The sequence below is a fragment of the Alternaria atra genome (genome assembly GCF_907166805.1).
Source record: "Alternaria atra isolate CS162 genome assembly, contig: 25, whole genome shotgun sequence".
Lineage (NCBI taxonomy): Eukaryota > Fungi > Ascomycota > Dothideomycetes > Pleosporales > Pleosporaceae > Alternaria > Alternaria atra.
This window is the reverse complement of record NW_025091323.1, coordinates 1025352-1043531: the sequence shown is the minus strand read 5'-3', so window position 1 is coordinate 1043531 and position 18180 is coordinate 1025352. Positions and strand designations below refer to the sequence as shown.

Below are 18180 nucleotides of genomic sequence, written 5' to 3'. Positions count from 1 at the left end.
TCCAGTCTCGATGTGTGGAATGGCATGTCGTTTCGTAAAGGAAAGATGGAAGGCTCTTTATATGTATAGTCATCGATTGTTTTTTATGTTTACGACTTGGGTTGGGATTGCTTTGCGCTGGAGTTTGACAATGTTTCGATGCTTGAAAATAGCCTGCAGTGGTGATTTTGGATGGAAAGGTTGGGGGCTGGTTAATTCGAAGTACTGAGGTTTAGGGAGAGAGATTAAGGATTCAATGAGCCAGCCAACTTACCAATGTTCACGAACTGACAGCGACCGTGCTGAGTTCCTCTGCCAAACTCGGGCGTAAACAGCCGGCTCATCCGTACATATGATACATATTGACAAGAATAGGCTAAGCTTTTTGGTAGATGTAGGACGCAGGCACGGAACCTTGGAACCCAGGAATTCTATTCATGCCGCAGCCCTATGCGGCAATGTATCTCCGTCCACGTACATGAACACGAAGAGATGAATCTCGCCTTCTAGTGTATTGGTCAAAGAATTTCGGCAACGGGGACGGCTCGAGAGACCCTAGCCGGTCCGGTCAAACTGTCGCGCCAAGAAGGTACCATGGCTTGGTGCGCATCGGGGAAGCAAGGAATATATGGTAAGCTGCATACAAAGCACCGTACGCCTGTTTAGCCTCCAATTTGCGCGAAAATAATGTTCATTATCGAATGAGGTGTTGAGATGCGAATGCATTTTCATTGGTAGTCAAAACCTTGCCCCCTCAGAGGGAACTGGAGTTCGTTGTGCGCCTTCAGGGCGGGGTTGCGATATCCCGACCCCACGGGGTCATTGCGCCTAGCTTCATCACCGGCCTCTCTAATCCTTGAATAATTGAACGCCATCGGCCCTCTTCTATTATGCCATACCAAATGCAGCTCAGTAGGAACCCGCATGATGACGAAAATACCGCTATATGGATACATGCCGAGATAATCTAATTTTCAACTGGCCTAGTGACAAACGGTGAAGAGATTATCCGTTGACCTATTATGTACTTCTTATACCTGCGCTGTCCCCAGGGTTTGGAGAGTTACAGCCGGTCAAACTCAATTCAAGATGCCATCTACATCCGTCTTCCTGGCTGCTAGCGCAGCAGTTGGCTGTGCTTTCGCGCAGACTGTACCCGAGTCTGCGCAGATCGTTGACCAGAAGAGCTTCAACGTTCTGCCAAATGTCCCACCGCCTTCAGGAGCGAATGCTTCAACGGTATGTTTTCCATCCCGCGCAGCGCCACCAGTCTTAAAAATATCTGACAAATGGATAGCTATTCGTTTGGCCCGGTGTCACCGAAGAGTCTCTTTCAGCCAAGCCCTTCCACATTTACGATGAGGAGTTTTACGATGTCATTGGCGAAAACCCTTCATTGACTACCATTGCAACCTCAGAGTCGGATCCCATTTTCCACGAGGCTGTGACTTGGTACCCTCCGACAGAGGAAGTCTTCTTCGTCCAGAATGCTGGTGCGCCTGCCGCGGGTACCGGACTTAACAAGTCTTCCATCATTCAGAAGATCAGTCTTTCGGATGCCGAGAAAGTGAGGAACGGAACCCTCGAGGCAGCACCCGTGACTGTCGTCAATACCTCGAACCCGCAGGTTATTAACCCTAACGGCGGTACCAACTGGAAGGGTAACATCATCTTCGCTGGTGAAGGCCAGGGTGATAACGTACCATCGGCATTGTATGTGATGAACCCTCTGCCACCGTACAACACGACCAGTAAGTACATCATGCGTATTTTGCACGTAAAGCTTGGCACTGACCATCACAGCTCTTGTGAACAACTACTTTGGTCGCCAATTCAGCTCGCTCAATGACTTGGTCGTCAGCCCGACAAACGGTGACCTTTACTTCACCGACACTCTCTACGGCTACCTCCAGGACTTTCGTCCTTACCCTGGTATGCGAGAGCAGGTGTACCGCTACAACTTCGATACTGGTGCGCTGACCGTTGTCGCCGATGACTTCGGTCACCCCAACGGTGTTACTATCTCACCCGATGGCAAGAAGGCGTATGTCGCCGACACTGGTGTTGTAGGCGGATTCTATGGTCTCAACCTGACCGCTCCTGCTTCAATCTACTCATATGATGTCTGCGAAGACGGTACCTTCAACAACCGCAGGACCTTTGCTTACGTTCCCGCTTTCATCCCCGATGGTACGTTTCACACGTGGACGCAAATCTCTGAATATGGGCGCTAACGTGTTGTGACAGGTGTACACACTGATTCTAAGGGTCGCGTTTACGCTGGTGCCGGTGACGGTGTGTGGGTCTACAACCCTTCTGGCAAGCTCATTGGCAAGATCTACACTGGTATGACAGCGGCCAATTTCCAGTTCGCGGGAGAGGGACGCATGGTCATCACCGGACAGACTAAGCTATTCTACGCCACTGTTGCTGCGTCTGGCGCACCTATCCAGTGATTGATGGAACCACCAATTTCGCTGCGTAGTTGATGACTGAGCGTAAACCATAATGTGTTGTACTGCACAATTAGACAAGTAATGTAATTTGAAATGCCAAAGCTCTAGACTCGAGAACCTCGGAGATTTTACAGTGACGGTGAGGCCTAAGAGGATTCCAAGATAACACACCTTCTATTGTCAAGTATACGGTACCGAAGCTATGCCATACATAGTGGCTTGCAGGCCGCTGTTACATGGTGGCGTCTGCTAAATATTTGATTAAGACCACCGGAAGTTCAACGCGAATGCGCAAGGTAGTTCGCAAAAGATGTACGTGACGTTGGGCCTGCGTATAAGGGGGAGCTAAGCCCACGAGCTTCCGAGAAGGGCCGTAGGCTACCAGTCGGTGTAACCCCCCGTACCCCGTGGGAAGGATGCCTTCGGGTCTTCCATTGCTAAACGCCACTTCGACGTAACACAAAACACGAAGCGATACAGCACTGCCTCCCCCTCAGGAAATTTGAGTTCTCTGACGGTGCAGCGCTGTTCACATACTTTTCTACATTAAGTAGCTCTTCTCTCATCTCGGATTATACGAAGAACGCATGCCACTCTCATGCCGCTTCGCGGCACCAGCGGAACGGCTGAGCATGGCGCGGTCTGCTTGGCACATAGCCACACTAGAAGTTCTGAACCGCACTTCCGCCATGCCACCTGCAGGTACCTCAAAGTTAAAATCGCGTACGCTGCAAGCGAGCAGGTCAATGCAGGAGGTGTCAAACCGACGCGCTTCACTTGACACCGGGAACCAAGTATCGTATCGTGGTCGGGATCGAAGAGGCGCATAAAGCTTCTAACCATGTGCCTCATTCTTGGTCGATCCGGAGGACCCTCCATCGTACTTGTGTGGTCTAGAGCAGGCACCGACCATGGTATCGAAATCATCCAGGCCTCACGTAAAGTGTGCAATGTCAAATTGCGAGAAGGGCCTGTTCTACTTGCTTGCTGCTGGTCGCCTTGTTATCCATGGCCATATTGTCGGGAAATACAGCCCAGATCATACGATGCTTGATTTCTAAAGCCAAGGTTTCTTTCGGGGAAATAAGAACTGAACTGGGACATGCTGGCTGCGGTAAGCAGGCATGGCTACAGGAGCGAATCGCAACCTCTATTCACGTCGAGGACTAGTGGCGACCGACTGACATTTGGTTGCGATTCAAGCTAGTGTGGCTGGCATGGCATTCTGCTCTCACCAATAAGGGCATTCACATAGGCGAACATGATGTGTCGCCAAGAAAATGAGGGTCTCATGAGATGTTTTCCGCCCTCCCCGGACGAAACAGACTGACTGTGTGAGTGATTTTCTAGTTCACTGTCCGTGTGTACGGGGATCGGTATGTCCTTGAAGCCCCTGTAGACGCGGCTCAGATACGATACGGCTGATACCGAAGTAGGGAACATGGAAGATTCAGATTGCCCATCCATGGCGGGACCCCCCCCGGTTGCACCGAACCTAGTTATTGAACAAGTGTTGTGGAGGTGATCCCCAGATCCGCTTTGAACTCCACTCTTCGCTTCGTTAACACTGCTTTTTGCTCCCTCAAACACCCTTCTGCCTTGCAATGGCCGTCAACATCGTTGTGTCGAAGACCATTGCGGCAGTTTTTCTCAGCATAGCATTTTACAACTTCCTCGAACTTAATGTCTACATATTCACCTTGTTCAAGAGACGGAGCGGGCTCTACTTCTGGAGCTTCACCATTTCAACATGGGGTATCGTCTTCAACGCCACTGGATACACGCTCATGCACCTGGCGAAAATTCCGCAAAAGAACATCTACGCCACGCTCATCCTGATAGGGTGGTGCTCGATGATCACCGGGCAATCGGTCGTGCTTTACTCGCGATTACACATCGTGATGCACAATAGGAAACGGTTGAAGGCCGTTCTGATCATGATCATTACCAACGCCATATGGCTCCACATACCTATCATCATTTTGGTCTACGGAAACAACTCAGGCAACCCCGAGCCTTTCGTACGACCCTATCAAATCTACGAAAAGATCCAGCTCAGCGTCTTCATCGCCCAGGAACTCATCATCTCCGGCCTATACGTCTACGAGACCATAAAACTCCTTCGAATGGAACGAACAATCGGAAACTTTGGCACAAAAAGCCTACTCCACCACCTCCTCTTCGTCAACTTCCTTGTCATCCTCCTCGACTTCAGTATCCTGGGCCTCGAATTCGCCGACATGTTTGAGATTCAGACCTCGTGGAAGCCGCTCGTATACAGCATCAAGCTCAAGCTCGAATTCAGCATTCTCAACCGACTCGTCCAGTTGACTAGGAACGCTAGAAGTGAGTGTGCCAACTCGTACAGCAATGGTGGCAATCAATCCCGAGGTATGGCGCTAGGAACAATGAAAGGAACGATGAGGGGAACGGGGCATCAACGCTCCGTTCTAGCCACAGCCACAGATCACCAAGAGCAATGGGAGGTACATGTCAGCAGTGGAAAAGCAAACAATGAAGCGTTTCCATCGAGCGTCATCAAAACAACAGAATTTACGGTCCAGAGTCATGCTCGCGAAGACAGTGGGGATAAGATTAGTTTGGCGGAGAGCAAAGAAGAGATTCTGGCTCATTCGGCACCTCCTGAGACCCATGGGACTAGTGCGTCCTCTGTGTCGTCAGAACACCAGTATGGGCGACATGACAACCAGCCCTGGCAATAATTACAAGACTGTGTGTATACTTTTGCACACGGTTGATACGACTTTCTTTGATACCAATAGACTTTACTTTATTTTCTTCCATGACGTATGAATGAATCAAAATGCACTCGAGATGTGGTATACCCTTTTTTACTATGTACTAGACTGCGTTATTCTACTGCGTTGTGGGATCTGATCAGCGACGACTTGGGTTGGTTTACTGGACGAGCCAAACTACTATCCAGGAGTGTCAAATTCATCAGTTTCAGAGTCATCAACGCCAGAATCATTGCGCTCCTTTTCAAGCACAACCGGTTCTGCAGCGATAGGGAGAGGCGACGCTAGCGCCAACTCACCTGGCTCTGAGAACATGACTGAGGCGATCGAGTGAACAGGGCTAGCCTGGCTATGGTGCGCGAAGAGACGACAGCTGAAGCGTGGGTTATTCAAGGCTTTGGTGGGGTTCCAGGGTCATGTTCTTCGATGCGTCGTTTGCACTTCGGAAGCTACCTCAATGCCAGATGCTGCTGCTGCTGCGATATAGTCAACAAGATCGCATGTGCTGATCTGGAGGAGCTCCTCATCTAGTTTGGTGTCGTCAATGGTACAAGAGAACTTGTCCGCGCCGCGCTGTAACCAGTCAGCAAATTGCTCGAAAGAAATGTCCGGCTTTCCACGATAGAATGCTGGATCAAGTGTCTCAGGGTGGTTTGTCGTCATGATGACCAATCTCCCTTCCGTGGCGCTGACGCCATCAATGACATTGAGTATGCCTGAAAGAGTCACTGACTTCTTCGCGGAACCAGTTCGTGACAGGCTCTTGGCTATGTCCCTAACATCGGACAGTCAGACGTGTTGAGAGATCGGGAACGCGTGAGAAGAAGTCGCTATTCTCCATGCGTTCAACAGTTTCCTTATCTGCGGTCTGAGGACGCGGGGTTTCGAGCGTGAAGTGCGTGCCGTTATGTCAAAATGAGCCTTGTATATTTCCGGCAATAGGTGGGAGCTCGCCTGTAATTGCACGGATTTCATGCTTGCTGCGGGATCGTCGAAGCTTCCGGCTTTCGTCAAGCTTCTCGCGAGCTAATTTCAGCAGCTCGCTACAAAGCTGACTATCGTAACCGCTGATGAAGATGAACTAGCGATCTGCGATTTGACCTGGTTCAAATGTGCGTCCAGTATGGCCGGAATGTGCAAACGTGCTGCATTGAGAGCGACACAAGCCATGATTGCTACATGTATGTCTCGGTCCCCAGTACATTCTTTAATCGAGTTGCAAGCGATTTCGTAGAATTCATTTCACATACAATGTGCCGTTGACATTGCTATAAGTAGCTGAAGAGAGGTTCCGCTAGGGCTTGAGCGCATGCACCATCATTCGTCTTCGGATTGGGGCACCCAGCCATCAATCCTTAGCTCTCCACAGTTGTTCCAGCTGGCTCGGCTGCCCGTAAGGCTTACAAGCAATTGAGGTAAGCACAGTGTTGACTCAAGACCACAGATGCCAAAAGACACCGAGAAAAGAATGCATGTACAACTCATTTTCTGGGAATTGCTAAGTATCTGAGCTTGCAAAAGTGAGGAATCCAGTCTCGTCGACGCGTTGCAGTTGAGGGATTGAAGGGTGAATAGGCACGCAAGAAATGACTAAGCGAACGATTCCCCCGCCGGCTGAACCACACCCGAATCATCACGGCTCAGACACTACGCGTCTCGGAACGTGACACGCAAGCCTCACAAGACTCATTCTGTCAAGTATTGCATGAAAGGCTGCTCTCGCCCTCTATCAAGCATCATGCAAAGGCCTCTGGGCACGCGATACCTCTACCGGCTATTGCGGGCTGCGAATCGTCGCTATAATTGCGCTTCCTTGATTTCCTGCTAACAAGATATCCCACCTCAGGTTGTCCTTTTCGCTTCTTTCTTCCTGTCGTTACTGCTGGTCAGCATGCATCGTTGTTGAGCAATGATTTTTTCATCCTTTTTTCCGTTACTGTCTCTCTTTTCGTTATGTCTAATGCACAATGTCATCGATGCGCAAATGCTAGGGACGTGGTCGCCGAACCATGGGCCATTTGAGAGAAGGCAGAATGGCAACAATAATCGTAATGGACAAAACAATGGTCCCGACACCAGCGCGTTCACTATCGTGAATGGACGAATTTTTACACCGGGCTTAGGGATAATACTAGCAGTACGTTGAGGTATTGAAGGATGCGCAATACTTCGGCTGACAAAAAGACAAGCCCCAGCCCTTTACGCCCATGGGCGGCGACTTCCTTCACATCGCGCTCGATATCTCAGGCGATGGTAAACTCCCCGTACCGCCACGCAACATTGCCGATCCGCTCACACAAGTCTTCAACTTTACGCTCTTCCTCACATCTACAATTACGCAGAAGAACTTCACGATATCGAACCTAACGACCTCCACACCACCATTCGCAGACATACTAGATCAAGAAAGCGGCCAAACAGTCAAGCACATTAACTTCGAATGGCCGGAGTGTTTAGTCGGAGATAACAACGAAGATGAGGGTTCAACTGCGAGGGGAGACTACAACATCAGTATACACCAGAACTACCGACTGAATGGCGTGGAACGGTACACCATCTTCAACCTTCCCATTAGTGTTACAAACAGCATTCAGCGCTTTCCCGGTGCTTCGCAACTTACCACGAAACCTGCTCCCGGTCCGCTCAGCGCAAACGGAGGACGAATGCCCTGCGCAATGATCGAAAACCCGTTGGAGGACTTCCAGACACAGGTCAACAGTGTTAATAATCCACCGGGGCAACCCATACAGGACATTCCGCTCGAGACGAGCGCAAGGAGTGATGGCGGTCAAGTTGGAGGAAATGGAGCGGACGAAGGATCGAGTGGGAGCGGGAATGTGGGTGGGAATGGAAATAGCCAAGGCGGTAGGAATGGTCAGGGAGAGATCGCACCAGGACAAGGTGGTAACGCTGCACTGGGAGGAGCTGTGAAGATGTCTGGCGAATCCTTTTCAATACTCATGATTGGCATGTTGGGAGCGGTCGTAGTGATGTGCACATCTGTTAGTTGGTAGCTGCAGATGTTACGCAGCTGTAATGAGACCATGACTATTCAAAAGATGTACGCTCTGTGACCAATTCGGTAACGCGAGAGCCGGCAACGCAATATGAAAATCTGCAAAATCACGGGAGATCGCTGGTGAAACGCTCGTGCCATATGCACCGAGCAGTCAATCCACAATTCAGATTTATAATAGACAATTTTGAAGTCCATGACAAGTTTGATTGATTCTAGTTGTCCGACATTGTGGTGAACCTATTCAGTTCCTCCCATATATGCCATGATGCCGTAACTCGTTATCGATCGTGTCGCGTGCCCCGGTGGCGACGCGCTTATTTGGCCTCATCGAAGACGTAGGTGAGGTGGCACTTTCCGCAGTACTGGCGGTTGTGCATGGCGGCCATGAAGACACCGGCACCGCACTCGGGCTGGGGGCACTCGCGGCGGAGACGCTCGATCTTGCCGTCACCGTCGACCTTGTAGTACTTGAGGACAGCTAGCTTGGTCTTCTTGCGCTTGTGCTTGATCTTCTTGGGGGTGGTGTACACCTTCTTCTTGCGCTTCTTGGCCATACCACCACGAAGGCGGAGGACCAAGTGGAGGGTGGACTCCTTCTGGATGTTGTAGTCCGAAAGAGTGCGGCCATCCTCGAGCTGCTTTCCGGCGAAGATCAGACGCTGCTGGTCCGGGGGAATGCCCTCCTTGTCTGTCGGGTATTAGAGGCGAAAGTGCCACAGTCAAGCCTGGTTACGTACCCTGAATCTTGGACTTGACATTGTCAATGGTATCAGAGCTCTCGACCTCGAGAGTGATGGTCTTGCCCGTGACTGTGGGTTTGTTAGCTGCTATGTTCTGCGCGGCGACTGCGATGGTGATGGCGAAATGGGAGGCGATCGAAGCGGTGATGGCGGCGCAAAGCCTGTGATGGTAGTATCAAACACTTACGGGTCTTGACGAAGATCTGCATCTTGAACGCTGAGCCTCTCTGTTGAGATGCTTTCCTCACGTAGATGCAAAGGGTGGGGAGGAAACGGAAGCGAAATCGTGAAGTAGCAAAATGTGTGTGGGCGGGGCCTCGCGTTACTAAGCGGCCCGTGCACTGCGTCGCACGGCGCCGATGGACTAACCCCGTCTCCGTTTAGCTCCAACATCATGCATGGGCGGCTCCGGGTAACCATGTCGTTGCGGCGGCAACGCCAGATAGAGCTCTATGTTTACCCGACCTGGTAAGGCATTATACATCGTCATCTCCTCCTCCGCATTTATCCTCCACTTCACTATTCATCCCTCGCATCCACATCTCTTTGTTCATCTCAAACATCGGCTGCTGCTTTAGCGACTGCTACTAAACACATCTCCACCAACACACATAAATACCCGCACAGGCTTCGGCCACATACTTACTTGAAGCAGGCTACTGGGAGACTGCATCTGTACTGAGGATTTCATAAGGATACCAACCGCCCGGCGGAGCGCCGCTTGCACTGCGTGAGGTAAGTTACTATCTTGAACTCGAGACTTCCACCTCAGCGTAGTCGAACCATCACATGACATCGATTGCTAACAACACATCAGTTTCGGACCCCATAGGACTATTCCCCATCCTCCCGAGAACCGACTCCGGACTCGACCTGCATACGAAATGCTGTCCAACAATATGCCAGCCGGCATCCAGCGCCCACGAATTCAGCACCGACGACAACTTTCGACACCAGCTGTTTTCGACGCACCCACAGTACGAGCACCACCTGCTAATCTACACCGACGACGACCAAACCGAAGCGGCATGAGCTTGGATCTACGCGGCCTCAGCCTAGAATCCATCCATGCTGCCCGACAAGCCCAACACCAGGACTACACCCAACAAACAGGACCCTTCGACACACCAACCTTCCAGCAGGATGACAGTACGGTAAGTAATACTAACAATCTAGGACAAATACCACAGCAATCTATGCAAGTAGCGCATTCGCACAGACAGCCCCAGCCGGGCCCCCAGGATACCTTTTTGGCATCCCCAGTACAGATCTCTCCCATCACACCGCGGACTCCACGACGGACACTCCGTGAGCAGTCTCCCCAGCAGCCTCCTTCCTCCCCCTCTAAGCCCCCTACTGAACAGCAACTGAAAGAACTTCACGAGCACATACAATCAGTGTACGGCTCATGTGGACAAGTCTTCATTAATATCTTGCCAACACCCACTGCGACACCGCAGAAGCCAGCACAGCTACCAAGTCATGAGGCTTTTAGCGCAGCTCCTCAGCACCCAAGCTTCACCGCCATGGGTGACATCAACCTTGAGCCAACCTCAAGAGCCATGACTTTCGACTTTGACAACCCAGATGCCGACATGGGCTATGAGTCGTCATCTTACTACACATCCGATGCTTTGTCGCCATCACCAGTATCTTCGCCGCAGCAGAAGGACGTACAATCTTTCTTGGAGAACATCGAAGAGCACCAAGAGATGATGTTCTCGCATACACAGTCCCTATTGCCTACGCCGCAGACTTCAATGTCGATCAGCGGTCTGCCAATGATGGACTCATTCTCGCAACCCCAGATCTTCAATGACCTTGAGGTTGACGCGAGTTACGAGTACACTGGTATCGCACCGGAAGAAGTCGCGCGCTACATCAGCGAGCAAGATACAACAACCGGCAAATGGACCTGCCTCTTCGAAGGTTGCAGCAAAGTTTTCGGACGTCGAGAGAACATCCGATCACACGTGCAAACCCATCTTGGCGATCGTCAATACAAGTGCAATGGATGTGGCAAGTGTTTTGTTCGACAACACGATCTGAAGCGCCACGCGAAGATCCATTCAGGCAACAAGCCTTACAAGTGCCCATGTGGCGCAGGCTTCGCTCGCCAAGATGCTCTCACACGCCACCGCCAGCGTGGTATGTGTGTCGGTGGATTCCCTGACGCAGTCCGACGACAAGCCAAACGCGGCCGACCGAAGAAGAACCGTCCAGACATGGAGCAGCGGGTCGAGAAGGCCAGTAGAACACGACGGGCGATAGTATCTGCACCGCCGTCGTCTGCTGGCTCGCCGTACTCAGATGCTCGATCCTCATCACCGATTGAGGGATATGAACCAGTTCAGCTTCTGTCTGAATCGCAAAGCTACGACTCCATGAACGCTTCAGTGGATCCCTTCAGGTCAGTTTCTCAACCACTCCTCGTCCTACTCAATGCTAACACATATCCTAGCTTCGAGACCTCGTCAAGCCCTTTCGCGGAAGATGCGCAATCGAGCTATGCGTCTACTGCCTACCCGAGTGACACTGCGTCCATGAACATCCTCCAACAGCTTTCTCAGCACTCGCACACGCCTCCCATGTCGCCTGTCGACGCACGACCTGCTTCTGCCGGGTCCGCCAATGGTTCGAATGAGCCAGCCCAGTCCAGCCCGTTGAAGGTGTCCTCCTCGCCGTCACGGTCATCAATCCAGTCGAACCAGTTCACCACACCCCCAACATCGCCAATCGAGTCCAAGGACGCTCTCGATGAGTTGTTTGATGCGATGCCTGACAGCTCGTACTCTCAATTCGATCTTGAGATGAAGGCAATGGGTGACTTTACTTCCCTCGACTCTTCCTCGTACGACCTCTTGGACTTCACTGTGTAAATCTTCTTAGTCGACATTACGACGCGACTGCGAGACTGTATGATAACTGTTATGGATTACGAACGTATAATGACTTGGCGTTCGCAAAATCTCTGGAAGATGTTTCAACGCATTGATTTCGATCTTCACATTTGGGCGAGCTTGGACAGGATCTAAGGTTATTCTTACGAAAGGACGATGTTTCACTTCTGGTTTTTGTTTATTGTAGGGGCCGCAAGACGTGGGATCACGCTCCTTTCGCAGGCACAATGGTTATTTCGGAAAAGGCGTATACGGTTAGGTTTTTACGACGTTTGAACGTCAGAATGAGTGCAGCATGTCTGCTGGCGATGCGCCGCGATGATCGATGAGCGCCTCTGTAGCAATGAGACAATGTTGGACGCCTTATCAATTTACCACAGTGACTTCATGTTGGAATGTTATCTTCCGGGCTTGGTATCAGCATGCGGTTTGTCTGTCAACGATCGGGCTGACCAAAAGCAAAGTGTGTATCCGAGGTGTCGTCCAGGAAATGGTCGTCACAGAAACGCACAAGCGCTAAGTTGTCCCAATACTTAGTTGACGTCACGACATCGCGCGTAGACGTGTTCGCGACGCGCCAGCCTCGATCCCTTTCACCCCAACCATTCCAATTTTACACAGTTTCAGATCGATGCCCGGAACTCAATTCAAATCAGATCTATCGATGCGCTAGTATATGACAGCCACTCAAGATGCGTTCTGACGGTGCCGCTTCTCCACTATCTCGATCGTACCTGCAGATCAGGACGACATCTATGATGTAGATGCATGGATCAGACAAAGCCCCCTATGGTGTGGCATGGCATTTACTATGCAAGTAGGTCGGCGATCCACCACAGCGATGATGTCAGTACAGGGGTAGAAGTGTGTCTGTGAGCTATTGTAATAGAGGTATAGATGTGGTCTGCCGACATTCACATTGTAGGCCATTTATCTACATTCGTAACTTTGGCGATACGCATTCAATACCGCTTGAGGCCTACAACAGCGCGCAGGTATCGCATCGACACTATTTAGACACCCTGTCAGCTGCAATACCACGATTTCTTTGTGACTAGAGACCCCCGCCATCCGCCATACGGTACTATCGATCTCATACTCCTCGAAGCAATGGCCCAGACCACTACCGCCAATAAAGCTCATACTCTAGACTTTTGCTACGACAACGACGATAGTTGTGCCTTAACTGCCCTTATCAATGACGTCCGCTTCCACGTTACCGTCGACCCCAAGGAACTCCAAAAGTCCCGTGAGAAGCCTCTCTACTATGAGTATCTTGATAAAATCTCCGCGCTTCGCGAAGCCGAGGAGCGCGAGGAGGAGCTAGCTGAAGAGCGGGAAGTAAAAGTGCATAGCAAAAAGAACAAGAGCAAAGACCGAGAAAGCTCAGAAGGAAAGGACAGCGGAGTTGACGTCTCGGCCGACGACGACGACGACGACGACGAGTACGTAGAAGACGACTCTTCAGAAGCAGGAGAGGACGCAGACCAAGATTCCGCCAGCGCAGGCGTCGAATTACGAAACTGGATCCTCGCCTCCTTCTCCGAACTCACAAACACCTATGCGCCGCCGAACCGCGAACCAGAAGAATCAACCCTCTACGAATGGTACCACGGTCCCACCTACTTCTACACTCTGCAAATCGCCAACGGAGAGCTCTCCCCAGCACTCCTGGAAACAACAACCGATCTAGAAAGCAAAATCGAAGCCCTTGTGCCTCGCATGAAAGTGCCCAAATACATGCAAGACTACAAACTCGCCTGGCTCAACGCAAACGACCTGACCGTCCAATCCGAAGTCAGCATGCCTCCGCCCGCCCACCCAGGCCAAGTCCTACACAACAAGACAAGCGAAACATACTTCTTCAAACCTGTGGTATCCGACCAGCCCGACTCTGTCAAGCGGGAGATACAAATCCTACGCAAGATGGAAAAACTAAATCTCGATATCAAGTTTCCCCGTCTACGTGGATTCGTCGCTCTGGGCAACAGCAAGACTGAAGTCATGGGCCTATTACTAGAGAACATCGAGTCGCCGACGCCGTTGACAAAGTTGCTCAAGGCGAGCGTGGATGAGGAGAAGAGGCGTATTTGGAGCGACAAGTGCGCGGCGTACGTCGAGCTGCTTCACGATAACGATATCATATGGGGTGATGCGAAAGCGGACAACTTTATGGTAGACGTGAATGATGAGCTCTGGATTATTGATTTCGGAGGTAGTTATACCGAGGGTTGGGTGGATCCGGAGATCAGTGAGACGCTCGAGGGTGATGATATGGGGTTGGAGAAGATACAGGCTGCGTTGGAGGATCCGGATAAGAATACGGCTGATCTGGGGCTGATTGATGAGGAGGAAGATGGCGAGGTGGCGGTGGCAGAGGGAGTGAGCGAACAGAGTAGTAGTGTCAAGGAGACGGCTAGTACGTTGTTCGTTACGGAGAAGTCGGCTGGTGAGGAGGTCACGAGGAGTGAGAAGAGGAAGAGGGCTGTGGATGAAGTTGAGGGTGATGTTGCTGTAGATGGAACTGATATCACAGGTGATGAAGAGGAAGAGCGAGAGCGACCGGGAAAGAAAAGGAAGAATGATACAGAAGAGGAAGAGTGATACCCATACATAGTACTAGCGCATCAATACCATCGCCTTCAACTCAGCCTTATTCTTCTCTTCTTACCATGCTCGATTGTATACACGACCAAACGCATACATCGCGGGTACGTTATGCCAAGTAAGCGTTTGCGAGATGATACCAAGACATGATTTGGTTTGAGTTTGGAGTACTTTGTTGTTATTCGTCATGAGTGGAAAGCTACACATTTGCACGCTTGCACCTCGCTTTTCCCAAAGATATTTATACACGATGTTGGTTTTGGGATGATATTCTTTCGGAGACACCCCACTTCATCTTCTTACTTCCTGTTCGCCCTCTGCTCCTTGTCCGCCGTGGTTTGGCTGATGTCCAGACCAAGACCCCTGCTGTCAAGGTAGACCTTATTGCTGCTCTGTTGCAGAATCTGTGCGATATTCCTTGCGTTCTCAAACTCCCTGAGGTCGACGTAACTCCTGCTCTTCTTGATGGCGTCACCAATCAACTCGGCGGAGCGGGCCTCACCCTGGGCGCGAACGACGGTGGCTTGCTTCTCTTGACGGGCTTTGTCAACGACGAAAGCGGCACGCTGGGCCTCTTGCTGTGCGACTTGCTTGGCTTCTACTGCGGCGGTGAATTCGGGGGAGAAGGCGAGGTGCTAAGGATAATCAGAAGGTGGCGGGGTAAAGACGTTGGGAGGTGGCTTACTGTTAGAGAGACATCATCGAGCATGATGTTGAACCTCGCTGCTCTCCGGACCAAGTTGTCTCGTACCAGCCTACTGACGTTCTCACGCTGTGTGATGAGTTGACTAGCATTGAACTGCGCCACCACGCTCTTGAGAACCTCGTTGACAATGGATGGCAAGACGCGCTCGTCGTAGTCGGTGCCCAGTGTCCTGTAGATCTGGGGCAGAGACTCTACACGTGGTCTTGACAGTACACGGCAGGTTATGTTGACCATCTGCAAGTCCTTGGTACCAGTAAGGGAAGCGACGTTTCGTGGTTTGGCGCGCACATCGTAGGTAATGGGGGTCTCGAACCAGGGAATTCGGAAGTGAGTTCCTTCGCTGTAGATTTCCTTCTGCACGCCGCCTACTCGGGTGTACTTGATTGCTCGGTGGCCACCATCGACTGTTGCGAGTTAGTACCATTCATCTTATGCGCAGTCGGAAGTGCCTAGCAGAGGCCTGTGTAAAGCAAGGCGTACCGTTGAACAGAGCGTTGTTGGCCATCCATATTCCGCCACCAATGAGTATCAGTCCTCCGATTCCACCAAAGACACCCTTGGGTGGTCCGCCGCCGCCCGCGCCTCCGAATCGAGCGCTTCGTCGTGTGAGTTCATTCTGGATGCGCGCCCAGGCTTCCTTTGGGTCTGGTGCAGACATGTTGGTGGTGAGGTGAGGGGGTTGACGTGGGGTGCGTAAGACGTGTAGGCGGCGACGATGGCGGATGGAAGCTCGGTGATGAGGTAGACGACGATGGAGAAAATGGTAGCCGGCGAATCACAACCCCCGACGCAACAGACCTGCCAAGCCAAACCTCCGCATTGCTGTTTCTCGGGAGTTAGACCCTCTTACGACATTGTTTCCAGTGATTCGTGCATCGCTTGAAACATTACATTGAAATTGTATCCACAAGTCGAGTCTCCTCGCGGGCTTGACGTCTCATCTTAGGCGGTGGCTCTTACAGTTGTCACAGTATGCCCGCGCATAGACCACCCAATCAATGTCATAGGTAGTCCCGTCTTAAGCACAGCTGTCCATAAGCTTCCCAAACTCCAATAAGTTGCGTACCTGCCCATCTGGTGGCGGTTCTTCTCTTCTTGTGCATTGCCATCGTTTCGTGATACCCGATTGTTTCTTTCTCTTTCGATTAATCATCTTGCGACTGTCGCGTGTAGTATTGCGACGCAGGCGGGACTACTGGTCAAGCACGAGGTACGTATGCTCACTTCCATGCATCTCAACTCGACAAACCCCTGACACAACTTCGTGAAAGATAGACTACCTCGGAGTATAGTCAAGCCATCAATTGCACTCTAAATCGAACCTCCTTATCGACGCGAGCAGCGCATTGCGCCCCACCAACATGCACATCACATCGCAGTCGCTGCGAAGCATTGCCTGGTCCACTCTCGCCTTCTCTCCAGCATACGCCCAGTATGTCATAGATAATCTAAGCTTCGGTCAGAAAGCCGGTGTCTATATCTCGCCCGATCTTCGCGCAGTCCCTCACTTCGTCGTTCAGGGCGCAGACGACTATGTGCCACAGATCCTTTCCGACAGAGTGATCCTTACACCTCCATACCCAGGAAGCAAGCGCGGTTCGATATGGGCGCAGGATCCGCTACACCACAAGGGCGATTGGACCGCCGAGTTGGACTTCAGAGCGACTGGTATGGAGCGTGGAGGTGGTAATCTACAGATGTGGTACGTGAGGGATTCACAGGCGCATGAGACACCAGCGAGCTTGTATACGGCACCCAAGTTTGACGGCTTAGTGCTACTTATAGACCAGTACGAAGGGCACGGAGGCTCGGTCCGCGGTTTCTTGAACGACGGAACCAAGGACATCAGGTCCCACCCTGATCCAGACACGCTGGCCTTTGGTAAATGCGATTATGCATACAGAAACCGTGGAGAACTCACACCTATCAAACTCCACCACGCAGAGGGCTTCCTCGAGGTCATCGTAGACGGGCAGACTTGCTTCAAGACTGACAAGGTATGCTATTATGGTCCACGCCCTCAAATGCACAGTACTGACTGTTGCTCTAGATCGCACTGCCTGAAGGCTACTACTTCGGTGTAAGCGCCTCCTCTGCCGAGAACCCCGACTCTTTCGAAGTCCACAAGTTCATCGTATCTACGACCAACTCATACGCGCGCGAAGAACCCAACTTGAAGAAGAAGGACTACATAAACTCCCAGCAACACCAGCAGCAGCAGAATCTCGCCGCTCAACAAGGTCACGAACAGCAGACACACAAGCAGAACCAAGCACAACAGCAAAACTACGGTTCCTCCACCTCTCAGAACGACATCCCAAAGATGCTCGAAGATGTCCTAGCAGGCAATATCCGCTCGCAACAGGATCAATTCGCCGACCTCCACAACCGCATTCAAATCATCAACAACCGCGTCTTTGAAATCGCCGAGACGGTTGAGAAAATCCAAAAGCAGAACGACGAGCGCTGGAACGAGCTCATGCACCGCATCGTACCCATCGACGACCGCGGCGCCGCCACGATCCGCAACGTTGAAAAGGTCGAACGCACAACTATGCAGATACTGCGAGACTTGGAGAACAAGGACTTCAAGGATATGATGAACCAGATCCATCGCGCACTGGACAGGAATCACGGCAACGTCATGCAGAGCTTGCCCGGTATGATGGGTGATGGTAAGTAATAAACTCTAGATTCGTATGATGTGAGAAAAGAACAAACTAACAAGATATTACAGTCGTCACCAACAGTGGACCTAGCATGACGACGTTCCTCTTCATCGCCGTTGCTGTTCAAATCATGGTTACAGGTGCTTATATCGTGTACAAGAAGAGGCGAGGCGGTGCACCGAAGAAATACTTGTAAATCAAACCTCCAGAGGCTTGCTGTGACGTCAAGAGGCGTATATATGTGGGAGATGGGGGATGTGTATTATATTATGTACCCCGGGGGAAGTGGACTTCTGTTCTCGGTGGATACTTACTTGCGATTGCGGAACATTCCAGCGTACACCT

At 51.3% G+C, this 18180-nt stretch overlaps 8 protein-coding genes across 8 annotated transcripts; 6 read left to right on the top strand and 2 right to left on the bottom strand.

Moving 5' to 3' along the window:
* Positions 1 to 1068: 1068 nt before the first annotated feature.
* ALTATR162_LOCUS5339 (uncharacterized protein) lies at positions 1069 to 2435 on the top strand (the record flags this gene model as incomplete). Its single annotated transcript, XM_043312958.1, has 4 exons — positions 1069 to 1218; positions 1277 to 1730; positions 1783 to 2169; positions 2227 to 2435. The coding sequence occupies 4 exons, from the start codon at positions 1069 to 1071 to the stop codon at positions 2433 to 2435; spliced, it is 1200 nt and encodes a 399-aa protein (XP_043168893.1).
* A 1604-nt stretch (positions 2436 to 4039) lies between these two features.
* ALTATR162_LOCUS5338 (uncharacterized protein) lies at positions 4040 to 5158 on the top strand (the record flags this gene model as incomplete). Its single annotated transcript, XM_043312957.1, has 1 exon — positions 4040 to 5158. The coding sequence occupies one exon, from the start codon at positions 4040 to 4042 to the stop codon at positions 5156 to 5158; it is 1119 nt and encodes a 372-aa protein (XP_043168892.1).
* A 1996-nt stretch (positions 5159 to 7154) lies between these two features.
* On the top strand, positions 7155 to 8208 carry ALTATR162_LOCUS5337 (uncharacterized protein; the record flags this gene model as incomplete). Its single annotated transcript, XM_043312956.1, has 2 exons — positions 7155 to 7331; positions 7384 to 8208. The coding sequence occupies 2 exons, from the start codon at positions 7155 to 7157 to the stop codon at positions 8206 to 8208; spliced, it is 1002 nt and encodes a 333-aa protein (XP_043168891.1).
* Positions 8209 to 8527: 319 nt separating this feature from the next.
* Positions 8528 to 9162, bottom strand: ALTATR162_LOCUS5336 (uncharacterized protein; the record flags this gene model as incomplete). Its single annotated transcript, XM_043312955.1, has 3 exons — positions 8528 to 8901; positions 8951 to 9022; positions 9141 to 9162. The coding sequence occupies 3 exons, from the start codon at positions 9160 to 9162 to the stop codon at positions 8528 to 8530; spliced, it is 468 nt and encodes a 155-aa protein (XP_043168890.1).
* Positions 9163 to 9837: 675 nt separating this feature from the next.
* ALTATR162_LOCUS5335 (uncharacterized protein) lies at positions 9838 to 11832 on the top strand (the record flags this gene model as incomplete). The annotated part of the gene is made up of 3 exons (XM_043312954.1): positions 9838 to 10107; positions 10183 to 11363; positions 11415 to 11832. 3 exons carry the CDS (start codon positions 9838 to 9840, stop codon positions 11830 to 11832), a joined length of 1869 nt encoding a protein of 622 aa, XP_043168889.1.
* A 1131-nt stretch (positions 11833 to 12963) lies between these two features.
* On the top strand, positions 12964 to 14457 carry ALTATR162_LOCUS5334 (uncharacterized protein; the record flags this gene model as incomplete). Its single annotated transcript, XM_043312953.1, has 1 exon — positions 12964 to 14457. The coding sequence occupies one exon, from the start codon at positions 12964 to 12966 to the stop codon at positions 14455 to 14457; it is 1494 nt and encodes a 497-aa protein (XP_043168888.1).
* A 302-nt stretch (positions 14458 to 14759) lies between these two features.
* On the bottom strand, positions 14760 to 15824 carry ALTATR162_LOCUS5333 (uncharacterized protein; the record flags this gene model as incomplete). The annotated part of the gene is made up of 3 exons (XM_043312952.1): positions 14760 to 15095; positions 15146 to 15570; positions 15647 to 15824. 3 exons carry the CDS (start codon positions 15822 to 15824, stop codon positions 14760 to 14762), a joined length of 939 nt encoding a protein of 312 aa, XP_043168887.1.
* A 703-nt stretch (positions 15825 to 16527) lies between these two features.
* Positions 16528 to 18031, top strand: ALTATR162_LOCUS5332 (uncharacterized protein; the record flags this gene model as incomplete). The annotated part of the gene is made up of 3 exons (XM_043312951.1): positions 16528 to 17163; positions 17217 to 17841; positions 17904 to 18031. The coding sequence occupies 3 exons, from the start codon at positions 16528 to 16530 to the stop codon at positions 18029 to 18031; spliced, it is 1389 nt and encodes a 462-aa protein (XP_043168886.1).
* Between the last annotated feature and the right edge of the window lie 149 nt (positions 18032 to 18180).